Raw genomic sequence first — 12711 nt, forward strand, 5'->3', positions numbered from 1 at the left:
TTAGATAGGAAGGATATTTATATATTGAAAACTAACTAAATCGCTTCCATGAAAGCTAGATGTCTAGTTCAAAGACACTCTATTTCTTGTCGCTATTGTGCGGTTCGGATGCGAGCATCACTTATCACGACCCACTGTGTGCTCTGTTTTTGCGGATCAGCTTGGCCAGCGACCTTTTTTAGAATCTACGGAGCATGGGCCAGATTCCCCACCCAAGGTGGGCGCATAAAAACCTTACCCACGGCGCCACCGCCACGCCCACCGACGAACCGTCAAGCCCAAAAAAAACACACCTAAACGTGCGTTGTCAAAAAAAAAAAAAAAAAAAGAAAACCGAAGCGACCACAATCACAATCGCAACCAACGTAAATAATTTGTCTACGGATTTTAGTGCTTTACGACGGGCACTAGCCGAGCGCAAACTTAAATCGTCAAACGGCAGACGAGCCACCCCAATAGACCGATCCACACCCACCCGCTGAACCAGCGAGCCACCAAAACAATCACCTGGTAGCACGTTACTACCCACCATCATCCCACCTTGATCTTGGGGGCTCAAACCACCTGATTCTGACATCGTGGAAAGTATTCACTGTCAATGCCATTGTCAATAAAGAAGAACCCCCGTCGATCGGCATTGATGGTTAAAGGGAATTTGATTTCTAGGTACCCATAGATATGTTCCGTAATACCATGTTCAAGATCACTTGAGTGGTAAACATAGGGTTTTGGGGTGTTCTTTGAGTTCAAGGTGCTTACGAAAGAGATCGAAGATCTTATAAGCAATATGATTATCCTTCTATGAACTCATAGTTAACAGACAATTAGTTTTAATAATGGCTTAATTATATATATAAGCTGTTCCGTATATAAAAAAAAGAGTGCAGAAAGGATCTTGTGGCCCACTGTGCACGTGGAATACCTGGGGAGTCGAATCGAAGGGAACTCAAGATGTGAGAGCCATCCATGTAAGTGCAACTCAAACCGCTTGACACTTGACGATCAGAATTGAGTTATCGCCTCGTTTTTTTCGCCCCCTTTTTTTTTGCTCACGCTCCACATTTTTTTTTTTGCAGTCTCCCCCAGATCGATTCGGATTTGGCGACTGCGAAAGAGCGGAGAAAGCTCAAGAGAGCGCGGAGATGGAGATGGCCGGTGCCCGGGGGGCTACGGATAGTCGGGGACAATGATAGTGTTGATAACAAGTGCTTTGCACTGGATATGAGAATGGGAATCTTCCCAAAAACCCGAAAGCCCTGCACTGCAAGAAATTCTATTTGCAAGTTTTCAAATCTCAAAAAATCCACGTTTTTAATACCTTTTCGTTTGGAGAACTCAGTGTTATACAATCAAGAGTGTTAAAAAATATCTGCTTCAAATATTATTTCTCTTCCAGTTATGTTTTTAGGCCCACTGCGAGCCGGCGCAGCCCACTGTGCTCGTAAAAATCACAACTCACGATCATCGGTGATCTACGGTTTTCAGATTAAAATGTAGAACAATGCGGGGACCATGACTCCTAGGATTTTGTCTTGTGAAATGACGAGTAAATGAATTAATAAATAAGCTCAAAAGGTTTAATGAACCAATAAAAAATCGTTGTTATTTGTGATATAAAATAAGATATCTATATGATTACAAATATAATTCATATAAAGATTGTTATCATTTAATAGGAAACGATAAGCAGCGTGATGATACCATTCCACGAAATAATTAGTCAATAATACGTATTTGTGCATTTCTTCGAGTGTTCTTCTTCATCACACGCAATCCCCGGAAGACATGCGTATATATTTTCTATATTGGGCTATTTCTCGTCTTTCCCACGTCATCGATCGTATTTGACCAGCTCCACATCCACTCCCTGCGATGGGAGATACCCCCACCCCAAAAAAGCAGCCCGGTTTGCTCCTCAAATCAGATCGGGCAAATATAACTCAACGAGGTGCTAAAAGATCCCATTTGTGCTCGATCGCTGGAGCCTTTAATTGAAAAGACAAGCTGCCTCAGCGCGAAAAGTGCGAGTTTTCGCTACAGAAGCCCAGAGATTCCACACAGTGGGCCAAAGTCGAAAGAGAGAAATAACTCAAGGTTGAGTCGGAATCGGAATCGGAATCGTAAGCCCTATTTAAATTGGCAACTGATTCATACGTACGAGCTGCATTAGCCAATGTTGATAAGCATAATTAATTAATTACGCTGCAGCCACGAAATGCTAACCAGCTTTGATGTATCGACGGAACCGCCCCGGTATTTCACCTGTCGTCTTCCCAAAGTGGCCGCCACAAATCCGAGTGTATTTAAATAAATTCAAACGAATTGTAATTGATGGGGCACCAGGCAGGCCCCCGGTTCTCCAAAAATTATCGTCTTGGATGCCGCCGTTTTATGGCGTGGACAACCCAAAAGTAATGATCGATTTGCGTTTGACACCTGGTGATGATTTGGGCGCCCTTCCGGTTGAATCAATCAATCATGTGCATGATTGATGGATGGTATTGAGAAACTCCTTCGAGAGCTGCGGTGTATCTATCAACTTGCTTCTTCGGAATCCTTTTACTTGAGTCATTATTGGAATATATAGTATACTTATCAATCAATTAATGATAAGACTGCCAAATTGATTGAGAGCAAATAATATGAAGGCTTTATATGTTACATGTTATAAATAATGATCGTTTATTGAGGCGTGAGGGAATACATACAAGTAATTTCGATGCATTGCAGAGCATTTGCGTTTTCTAACTACACAAAACAACAATATCTATACTCAATGAATATCTTTATAGATGGGAAACCTATTGTAAAATCCATTCCTCCATGTTTAAAGCCATCGTTGCGGTGATTCGTTATTTGTCTCGTTTGGCGTTTATATATTACAGGATTTTTGTTTTTGAAATATTTGCTATAACAGCTATAACACAAAAGTTACAAAAGATTTGGATGCTTGTGAAATAAGTGGCTTCTCAGCTGTTTTTACTAATCAAGTGAACGATGTTGGCGATCATACGGCAGCCGTTTTTATGGTGCAGCAGATTAAGGCACGGATCGCGAATCTTCTCCTCGAGCAGCTTGATCATCTCCGCCCGCAGGCACTGCACCATCTCAGCAGTCTCCAGATCGTGGGCCTTCAATATAATCCAACCGCTCTCCAGCAGAAAGAGGAAGTCCCCATCGTGTAGCTCCACCTTAAAATCGCTGCCGGCAAACAGGACCATGGCGATGAGCGGCAGCATCGAACAGTCGCGGATGTAGATGGCGCTGGTGCGCACCTTCTCCTGGAAGACGAGGAACGGCGCCTGAAAGACGGACACCTGCGAGTTAACCGACGACGGATGAATCTTCACGTAGCCATCGCCGCGCGTCTTGAAACGCAAATCGTGGTGGCTCGGCTCGCGCGGCACAGCACCGCCAGCTGTTTGGATGTAGACGCGATCCGGCGTCATAATCTTCACGATGTTTGGGTAGAGCGCGGCGCAGAGGAGCGAGGTCAGCAGCCTGTTGTTATCACCGTTGTGGTTCTGCTCCACACCTGCAAAGGATGCCAATGCATTGATCTTAAACCATTCCATTTCGTTTTATTTGCCACCACATGCATACCAGTTAGTGTCAGTATATTGTCGCAGGCATTCTTGCGCCTACGCGGCACATTGATCGGCACAAAGCCAATGGAAACGAGTAGCTCCAGGTATTGGTACTTGAGGTCAGCTATCGTCTCAAGTGTGTTCAGCGACAGAAAGTGCTCACTGGCGTAGTTTCTGCTGGCTGCATAGTTTCCCCTGCGCGCAACATCCAGCCATTTCTGTTCAATGTTAAGTATACATAATTGCATGTCCCATATTATTGTGAGAGGTTAACTTACCCTATATGCATTCAGGACGGTCAGGTGATCGCTGTTGCCAAGTGCGAACATCCGTTTGCACTTGTCCGCCTCCGTGCGTTTGTTGAGCGGACTTACGAAGGGCGACTTGTTGCTCAGGCAGGCGGCGATGGTCAGCACGCTGTCCAGACACTGGAAGATCGCTCCATACAGCATCAGCTTGCCGATGCGCACGTCCACGGGTAGGGCTGCCAAATGATGACCCAGCGGGGTCAATTGATCCTCTGCATCGAGCGCGCCCACATCCCTCAATCGTGTCAATGCACCTAGTACACTGTCCTCTGTTGGTGCCTCCAGTGTCTCCAGGAGAACAGAGAGCGTGTTGCGTGAGGCGAACGTTTGCAGCGTCTTGATGCGCAGCACAATTTGCTCGAGTGGCACTCGCTGGATCTCTGGCACCGGTTGGGCCAGAATGTGGTATTGATAGCGGTAGCTGGTGTACAGATGGATGCACACACCCGGCATCACACGACCGGCACGACCCTTACGCTGCTTTGCATTGGCACGAGACACCCAGACCAGGTCCAGTGACTCCATGTTGCGGTTTGAGTCGAAACACTTCTCCTTCATCAGGCCGCAGTCCACCACGAACACACAGTCGTCGATGGTCACCGAGGTCTCAGCTATGTTTGTGCTCAACACGATCTTTCGCTTACCGGGCGGGGCCTTTTTAAAGACTAGCGCCTGATCCTCGCCAGAAAGGGCCGAGTGCAATGGCACCAGGATGAATTTGCCGGCGCGTGGGGAAAAGAGTGCATTGTCCAGCAAGGAATCGTGCACGGATTGAATTTCCCCGAAACCAGGCAGGAAGATGAGGATGGTTCCTTCGCGCGGCCAATCGTGAGAACCTTCGACAATGTATTTCAGTACGGATTCGATCAGTTCTGGATTGATAGTCATGGGCTCCATCAGGTAAATACTCTTGCACGTGGGCTTGCTATATTCTAAGGGGAATATCACAGAGAAACGATAAGCACATGAATTCATGTGGTCGTATGCAGTCACTTACCCGTGTATCGCTGATAAGTCTCGGCCAGAGTTAGCTTTTCGTCCTTGACCTTTTTGCCTGGCGCTTCTCCCGAAGCCTGCACATCAGCGTACTCCAGCTCACGCTCCAGTATTTCCTGCTCCTGCTTCTTAAGCTTGCGGCAGTACTTAGTGTCGTATTCCATGACGAAGTCGCTCATCTCCAGGATATCCTCCAAAAAGAGCTGCTGGACTGGAAACGTTCGACCAGGAATATCTAGCACGGGAGCTCCGCCAAAATAATCCGAAAAGAGGGCGGCATTGAGCGTGGCAGACATGAGAATAACTTTCAGATCCTTGCGCTCTCGCAGCAGATTCTTGAGAATTAGCAGTAGGAAATCGGACTCCTCAGATCGCTCGTGTACTTCGTCCACTATGACGTGGGTAACGCTTCCTAGTAGCGGATCCGAGGCCAGTCGCCGCAACAAGATGCCCGTGGTGCAGAAACTGAGTCGCGTGCTTTGCGACACCTTGTTTTCCAGTCGGATCTGGTAGCCCACCAGCTGACCAATGCGATCCAGACGCTCGGCAGCCACTCGCTCCGCCACTCCGATGGCTGAGAGTCGTCGCGGTTGCGTGCAGATGATTTCCACGTGGGGCAAGTTATCCTTTGCTGGCAGTTGAAGTGCACGGAAGAACCAATTGTCCAAAATGAACTGCGGCACTTGGGTACTCTTGCCGCAGCCCGTTTCACCAGATATTACCACCACCGGCGAACTTTCTATTAGCGCCAGAATACGTTCAATTTCGGCGAAGGCGGGCAGCTGTTTTCGGCCATCAATGATCTTCTGGTAGCGTTCTTCCTTTCGTCGCTCCACAAACTGTTGCAAGAGGCGGCGGTTCTCTCTCGTCTGCGCTTCCACGTTTCGCTGGTGGCCTCCATCATTTCGCGACGTTTGACCACGTGCGTAGTGCGATGGCTTCGGTGCCTTATGATGCTCGGCATCCGAATTCACTCCACCGCCTTCCGGCTCATCGTAGAAGAGTGATCGCTTGGGCGAGGGAAAAGCAGACGTGTCCAGTCGTCCGGCCAGCTGTTCATTGGACTGCAGCAGGTCGCATATGCTGTACACACAGGGAATGCCATCCCGGCATATCTCTCTGGCCTCCTTGTACAGATGGCGGGCATACCGGAGGCGCAGCTCGTGCGGTATGTCGTGGCAGGTGGTTTTCAGATAGATGAAGGGCGCCTCATATGGATAGCGACTGCCTGGCGGAAAGCGCACTTCCACGTGAAACCACAGCTCGTTATCGTTCTCGTCAACGCTATCTAAAGGAATATACATAGAATACGTATACTATGAGCTATTCAGTGAGGTAAAGTTAATAATAAGCCTAACCACAGCACTTACCCTTTTTGGTCGCGTCCGATTCCGTGGGTTGTTGCGGCAAGTGAGCGAACCGGCATTTGGGACCGTACTTACAGGTGCCGTCACGATCGAAATTGCGACAACGTAGCGGAGGCTTTTTCTTCTTGTCGAGCGCCGCCTGGGCAGCAGCAGCAGCTGCTGCCAGGACCGCCTCCCTGGCCTTTCGCACCTCCGACGGACTGTGGGCCAACAGATGGTCGATGCGAAACTTGAGGTTCCACACGCGATTCGCCTCGCGCTCCTCGTACGCCTTATCGTAAATGGACTCCAGGGCCTCCTTCTCGTCGGCGCGCATGTCCAGTATTTCTTGCTCGCTAGGTGGCTCGAGAGTCAGTTTCTCCTCATCGGGAATTCTCATATAGCGACGGTAGAGAAGCAGTAGAGCGGCTTCCGTGTCGCCGGAGCAGTGCTCATAAGCCTCCAGGCAGTGGACAGCCTGAAAGCCGTAGTTCTCCAGTTTGGCCAAGGCATATCGGCGCAGGCGATCACCATCACTGTCGTTGCCACGCGTTGAGCTCACGCCCTGGACACTCTGCACCACCAGGGTGCCGCGATCCTGCCAGTAGGAGTGCTTCACGCCGTGACCTCCGCGTCCACGATCCTTATACTTGCTGATGTCGTCCAACTGGAATTCCGGTCCGTGGATTTGGCGAAGCGTGTCCATGGTCATCTGGCGGGACTCATCGTTGAGCCGAAGGACGTGAAGCTCCGTTTTCCGGGACTTGTTGTCAGCCGCCTGCGATTTCGGCACCGCGGGCACGTTGCTTTTGGCCAGGGAATGGGAAAGTAAGTTAAGATGACCTTCCCTGGTAGACTAGCGGCGTACTCACGTGGTGCGGATGTCGCTGGAACTGCGTAGGAAACAGTCCTCCATGTGCTGTCTCGAGGATTCGTCCATGGCCACTAGCAAGCGACAATGTAAGTCAGGTAAGTAAATTTCACAACAAACGCCCGGCAGTGCTGTGCAGTCTAGCTTTTGAAATGTAGCTAGGTCACATGTTTGAAATAGCTAATGTTTATTTTCTAGTATATAGCTAATATATATTAACGGCATTGAAGAACATAGATTCCTAGTAGAAACAAACCTTATTTGTAACATATATAACTGTAATATATAACTCATATCAGCACTTGATGTCAATGCAAGACAGCTGCTATAGATAGCATCTGGCGACACAATAGCTAAATTTGCACCTCCGATACCAAATGGCGCGAAAGTGTGACCAGTAAATGAATCGAGCTCGATATATTATCGGTATCATCAACTGAAGAAATTTATTGATAGACCGTAAGATTCAATGTTATTTTGAATATTAGCTGCCAGTATAAATAGACCAAACCCATTCGAACCCATTTACTGCTTGTTAACGCCTTTAATTTGATGAATTATGTTGCAATTAGCCGAAATCGACCGGCACCAATGAGTGTAGAAGAACGCAAGAGCTCACGAAAGGATTTGGAAAGGGGCAGAAATTAATTAAAGTTCATTGGTTCTCCTAGATTTAGACGTCAGTCTTCAGGGGTTTGGTTTCCATATTCTCCTGCTTATACGTATACACTTGCACCCCGATATTCCTTACGAGGGGTTCAAGCTCATCGGGATTCTGGACATCAGTTCCTTGGGAGACATAGGTGGGTGGTTCCATGGAGAACTTTTGGTATTTACGGGCGGCCAGTGGGTTGTAGTTCTCCACCCGTTGCTGGCGGATGGCTATCAAATCCTTAAATGCACCGTAAAAGCATGCGGCGAAATATAGATTGACTTCGAAGTCACGCTTAATGAGTTCTTCGATGGGCACCAGCAGCGGAATTTGTAGTTCATCAAGACATTTCCTTAGTATTTCAAAGTTCCTCCTAAAATCGACCATTCGGTTAGTCGCGAAGACGACCTTCTCAAGTGGCATCACTCCCTCGAAGACCATGTCGATAAGCTGACAGTAGACGGCTCCGGATGCCAATTCCTCGATGAGCTGGATGTTCGTCTTCAGAGATTCATTCACCCACTTGCGAATAACCCTGGAGCATATCATGGATGCTCTTAGCAAAGACGTCAACTCGACGTTTGGAATATTCATGTTCGGACAATTCAATACGAATCTCTACATAAACATAAAATGATTTAGTTTTTTTTTTGTTTTGAGTAATCTTTTGTAGATCTTACTGAAAATTTGATACAAGTTTTTTGGATGTGTACTTTCTGCCCGCAGCGAACCGAGTTTGTGTTTGTAACGAGGAAATATTAGTACACGCCGCTTGATTTCGATTTGTACGAGAATAGCTTTTTGAAAATGTTACAAATTCTTCTAAGATATGTAAATATTGAAAAATGAAAATGCCAGTGCATTAGTATCAGTCCGTACTAAACCGAGTGCTTCGAACGAATGAGAAAATGAGAAATATTCTTGGCCAAGTAGAGAATCTTAAGTCTACGCCTACTTATGATTTGAAGAGAAATTTGTTTTTTTTTTAATGAAAAGTATCCCTTGCAAAATGTGTCATCCTTATTTGAAGGCAAGGGTCTACACACATCGTCAGTACGCTCCATACTCTGTTCACGAGAACATCGGAACTCGCCCTGATTTTGTACAGTATATTTTAATGGAAATTTTTCTATACAAATTTTAACACTACTCATACTCATAGCTCGATGAAAATGGAGAAGAAACTAACGGAGCACATGGTGGAAAACATGGCCAGGTGCAGGGACTATGCAAATTATCAATTTATCTGGCTGCGACATCACTCTTTGCCTCAAGATGCCGTACATAGAGGTCCTTGCGCTCAGCATGAACAAGATCACTACTTTGAAAAGCCTGGTGAATTGCACTCGACTGAAGGAGCTGTACTTGCGCGAGAACGAGATAGCAAGCTTTGATGAGCTGAAATACCTGGCCAATGCCAAATCCCTGACATCCCTCTGGCTGCTGGACAATCCGTGCTCTAATGCCGCTGGCTCCAAGTATCGGGCATCTGTGCTACGAATACTGCCGAATCTGAAGAAGCTGAACGACGTAGATGTTGACGAAGAGGAGCTGGAAGCCGCTTTGCGGGACGAGTGCCTTTCGGAGGTACGGAGTGCGATCCTTGATCCTGTTTTGAATTCGCGCAATTGCAGTCCCAAAAACATGACATATCGCGATATGATCAAACAGGCCGATCGGATTACAACTAGGATTGCCAAAAACCTTTTCGAGATGCTCAATTCGCGACGTCAAGATGCGATGGCCCCACCCGGCTATCTGATGCCCAATGTATTCTCTGATAGAGATCATAAATAAGTCATTCTAATTTACCGATCTACTACATTCGCATTATGTGTAGTTAGTTGGCATATTTCGATTTTAAAGCAATACTCAACCTTTGATTGATTAATTTCAATATTTAAAGTAGGAAGTCCGTGGAATGCACTCGTCATTTGGCGTCTTTGGCCAGATGAGTTTGGGTTTGCAGCTACCAGGAAATTTCAGGCCGTGATCATGATAGCGATCATGATGGCCATCAGGTAAACACAGCGACTTTTCCGGCTTACAACAAAGGGCGACTCTTGCCAGTCGTAAATAGAGTTACATGCCACATCGGAATGGCAAATCCTAGGTTTGTTTCTTGCTTTCTTAGCTGCTTTGTTTGTTGGTTTTTTGTCACCGACACCAGGAGACATGTGAGACCTGGAAAAGATAGGGAAACAGACGCCACTCCTCCTCCTCCTCCACCTCCTGTCCATCGTCTCGAACAATTAAAAGCCAGTTAGGTGAATTTGATGCGGGACGGGCCAAAAAAAAAGAAGTTGTTGAATAATTAATACATTCCAAGGAATTATGATGAGTAATGATATTAATCATTGGTTTTCAACCAATTAGAAAGTTAAGTGATGGGAAAATAAATAATGACTTCAATATATACTTGATAATATTGGCAATTTATTAAAAGCACACAAATTTGCTGGCATTGCACTTTCAATTTCCCGCCAATTTCTTTCAGTGTTCATTTAGGCCTGAAGACGAGATCTAAGCCAAGACATTGTAAGCGATTTCCGTCTAATGACAATTCTTACATCTACATTTTTCGGTTCTGCCGACAACATTTTTATGGCCTCCATTTAAGGGGAACTCACTTAATGATCTCGTTTCACGTTTTCACTTAGTCGCTTTGAAGTGCGCCAAAAGTGAGCGAGTTCAGCGAATTTTGTTGGCCATGTTTCGGAAATGGTTGGGTTTTTATGTATTCAATTTAATTGGGTATTCAGCTGCAAACTATTCCAATTGCAATTGTTCTTAACTTTTGTAACTTCGAAATCTGTTAAAATCATAGAACACTCCTAGACTTGTTAATTTCTATAAGTGGCTCTCCCATCGATTTAAAATGGCAAAGTATCTTGTGCACTGCAACTGCATATATAATTGCCCAGTCAGTGGCATTAAAGCCATGATCTTCCCGCCAGTTGACCCCCAACCAAAAGTGCCGAGTCACGCACATGGAGACATGGAAATGCGGAGACATTGAACCGCGCGACCCATCGTCAAATCGCTTGGCATCGCCTTGAAAACATGAAAATCGCGGGTCGACGGGGAAAATTCATGCATACATACATATGTATGTATGTACATCAGTTCACTTGAAATCGCATTCGAATTATGCGCATATCTGAAGGGCTTCGCCTATGAAAATGTCAGATGGCAAGTGGAAAATGCAGCGGCCCAAAATGAAAATTAGTCAACTTAAAGACGGCAATTTGGCATAAGATCTGCGCAACTTCCATGGAATCCGCGAGGCTAGTACATATAGTAAATACATATGGATAGATGGCGTTGCTGGCCTGGGAGTTTTCCGAGTCTCGGAAACACCGGCGACCTTTTATGGCGGCATTGTGTGCTAAACAGCCATGGAGCTTCCAGTTCCATACTTCATGATCTCTGGGCTTAAAGCACCACCAGCACCACTAGCACCACTGGCACCACCCCCGGAGAAGATGATGAAGAAGAAGCAGCAGCAGCAGCCACCACTGACGCGTCGGCGGTGGCGATTTCTCACGCTCGGCAAACGTTCCATTGTTCCCACAATTTTCCATTCATTCAGTTTGCTCGCGATCTGCTCCTACTTAGTAATAAGTTTTGCCCGGAATAAAAACACACGATCTGAACACCTTCCACTTCCCCTACCCCTCCCACCTCACTCTACATCGACATAAAAAATCCGAAGAAGCCCCTGTCATCATCATCCTCATCATCATCATCGGAGCCATGAACATCATCACATCACCGTCCTATTCGCCGGGGTAATGAGTCTGTTTTATCCGGGGATGAGGTTAGTACAGCAAGTACGTGGAACTCTTTCCTATATACACCATATACTTATGCATGTACAGCGAGCACTCTCGAGGGCACTTGCAACGCGATCCCATGGAAAAGATCCAAATCGGATCACTTGATGGTCGATTGTCTTGCTAACACCCCATGTAATGACCCTTTTTAAGCAGCCTATAGAAATTTAATTAAGATTCGGGAACTTCCAAATGGGCAATAGGGTCTTACATCATTATGAACATTATGAACAAAAACAGTTTAGATATTGTTTACGATACGTAAAAACTAAAAGCACATAATAAAATTTCAAAATATCATAATAAATATCTTACAACATGCTGGCAAATCCTTTCAAGCTAATAATTTTCCTAGTAAGCAAATAATCTTTCGGCTTCCATTCGTGCGGAGATATGTATCTTTCAATTGGAACTCGATAAAGATAGTTAACCCAGATCATATCACATTATCGTGACTGAGTTCTGTTAACACCAAGAAAACGAGTCTATCTCACGGTAATCACGATGACACATTTACATATGGTATATGTATGATTCGGTATCATTATCGTCACACGAGCATGCAGGAACGAATTTGTCTAATCACTTTCATTACGATCACGATCGTCTGCGCTCCCCATCCCCACTTCTCACTTCCCAAGCTTATGACATGAGCACGTCCGAGCAATCGCTAGTAACCGCCAAGAAGTGTTGTGCGACTTACGGCCATTAAAAAGAAATCCCAGTAATCCGTAATGCTCACTCCCTTCTAAGCCGGGCCAACGAACATGCGATCTCTGTACCCGCACCATCGTAATAAAAAAAGGTTGTGTCTCCCCATTGCCACTCGCACTCTAACCCCCTCACGCCCATCAGCGATGTCAACTGAAAAGTAGCCAAATGTGCAAAGAACAGGTATATGATCTTTCCTATTCTTTACAGTTCTTTCCATTCTATTTCAATTCGAAGAAGAAATGTCAGCTGAATCTCTTTCAAAGTAGTTTTAAATTCAGCTTATTTTAATTGCATCAGTATCAGTATGTTCAGTATCAGTTACGGGTAGCATTTTGTGAGTTGATCGGAAAAGTAGCTAGGCTGGCATCACTGGACACCCGTTTCCGTTGCTCGACTTACAT

General features: G+C 45.9%; 3 protein-coding genes across 3 annotated transcripts; 1 reads left to right on the forward strand and 2 right to left on the reverse strand.

The window, feature by feature from the left end:
- Positions 1-2658: 2658 nt before the first annotated feature.
- LOC117147471 (putative ATP-dependent RNA helicase DHX57) lies at positions 2659-7247 on the reverse strand. The gene is made up of 6 exons (XM_033314364.1): positions 7110-7247; positions 6262-7043; positions 4893-6179; positions 3866-4827; positions 3604-3805; positions 2659-3535 (listed from the first exon to the last, which is right to left on the reverse strand). Exons 1-6 carry the CDS (start codon positions 7175-7177, stop codon positions 2970-2972), a joined length of 3867 nt encoding a protein of 1288 aa, XP_033170255.1. The 5' UTR covers positions 7178-7247; the 3' UTR covers positions 2659-2969.
- A 280-nt stretch (positions 7248-7527) lies between these two features.
- Positions 7528-8645, reverse strand: LOC117148441 (microtubule-associated protein RP/EB family member 1-like). Its single transcript, XM_033315814.1, has 2 exons — positions 8441-8645; positions 7528-8378 (listed from the first exon to the last, which is right to left on the reverse strand). Exon 2 carries the CDS (start codon positions 8352-8354, stop codon positions 7782-7784), a length of 573 nt encoding a protein of 190 aa, XP_033171705.1. The 5' UTR covers positions 8355-8378; positions 8441-8645; the 3' UTR covers positions 7528-7781.
- Positions 8646-8740: 95 nt separating this feature from the next.
- On the forward strand, positions 8741-10079 carry LOC117148442 (cilia- and flagella-associated protein 410). The gene is made up of 2 exons (XM_033315815.1): positions 8741-8862; positions 8923-10079. The coding sequence occupies exon 2, from the start codon at positions 8988-8990 to the stop codon at positions 9555-9557; it is 570 nt and encodes a 189-aa protein (XP_033171706.1). The 5' UTR covers positions 8741-8862; positions 8923-8987; the 3' UTR covers positions 9558-10079.
- Positions 10080-12711: the final 2632 nt, after the last annotated feature.

Source organism: Drosophila mauritiana, chromosome X (genome assembly GCF_004382145.1).
Source record: "Drosophila mauritiana strain mau12 chromosome X, ASM438214v1, whole genome shotgun sequence".
Classification (NCBI taxonomy): domain Eukaryota; kingdom Metazoa; phylum Arthropoda; class Insecta; order Diptera; family Drosophilidae; genus Drosophila; species Drosophila mauritiana.

Coding starts and splice junctions, on each gene's coding strand:
- LOC117148442 (XM_033315815.1), top strand. CDS start 8,988: ATGCAAATTATCAATTTATCTGGCTGCGACATCACTCTTTGCCTCAAG.
- LOC117148441 (XM_033315814.1), bottom strand. CDS start 8,354: ATGAATATTCCAAACGTCGAGTTGACGTCTTTGCTAAGAGCATCCATG.
- LOC117147471 (XM_033314364.1), bottom strand. CDS start 7,177: ATGGACGAATCCTCGAGACAGCACATGGAGGACTGTTTCCTACGCAGT. Junction 6,180..6,261: donor ATCGGACGCGACCAAAAAGG/GTAAGTGCTGTG, acceptor ATATTCCTTTAG/ATAGCGTTGACGAGAACGAT. Junction 4,828..4,892: donor GACTTATCAGCGATACACGG/GTAAGTGACTGC, acceptor TATTCCCCTTAG/AATATAGCAAGCCCACGTGC.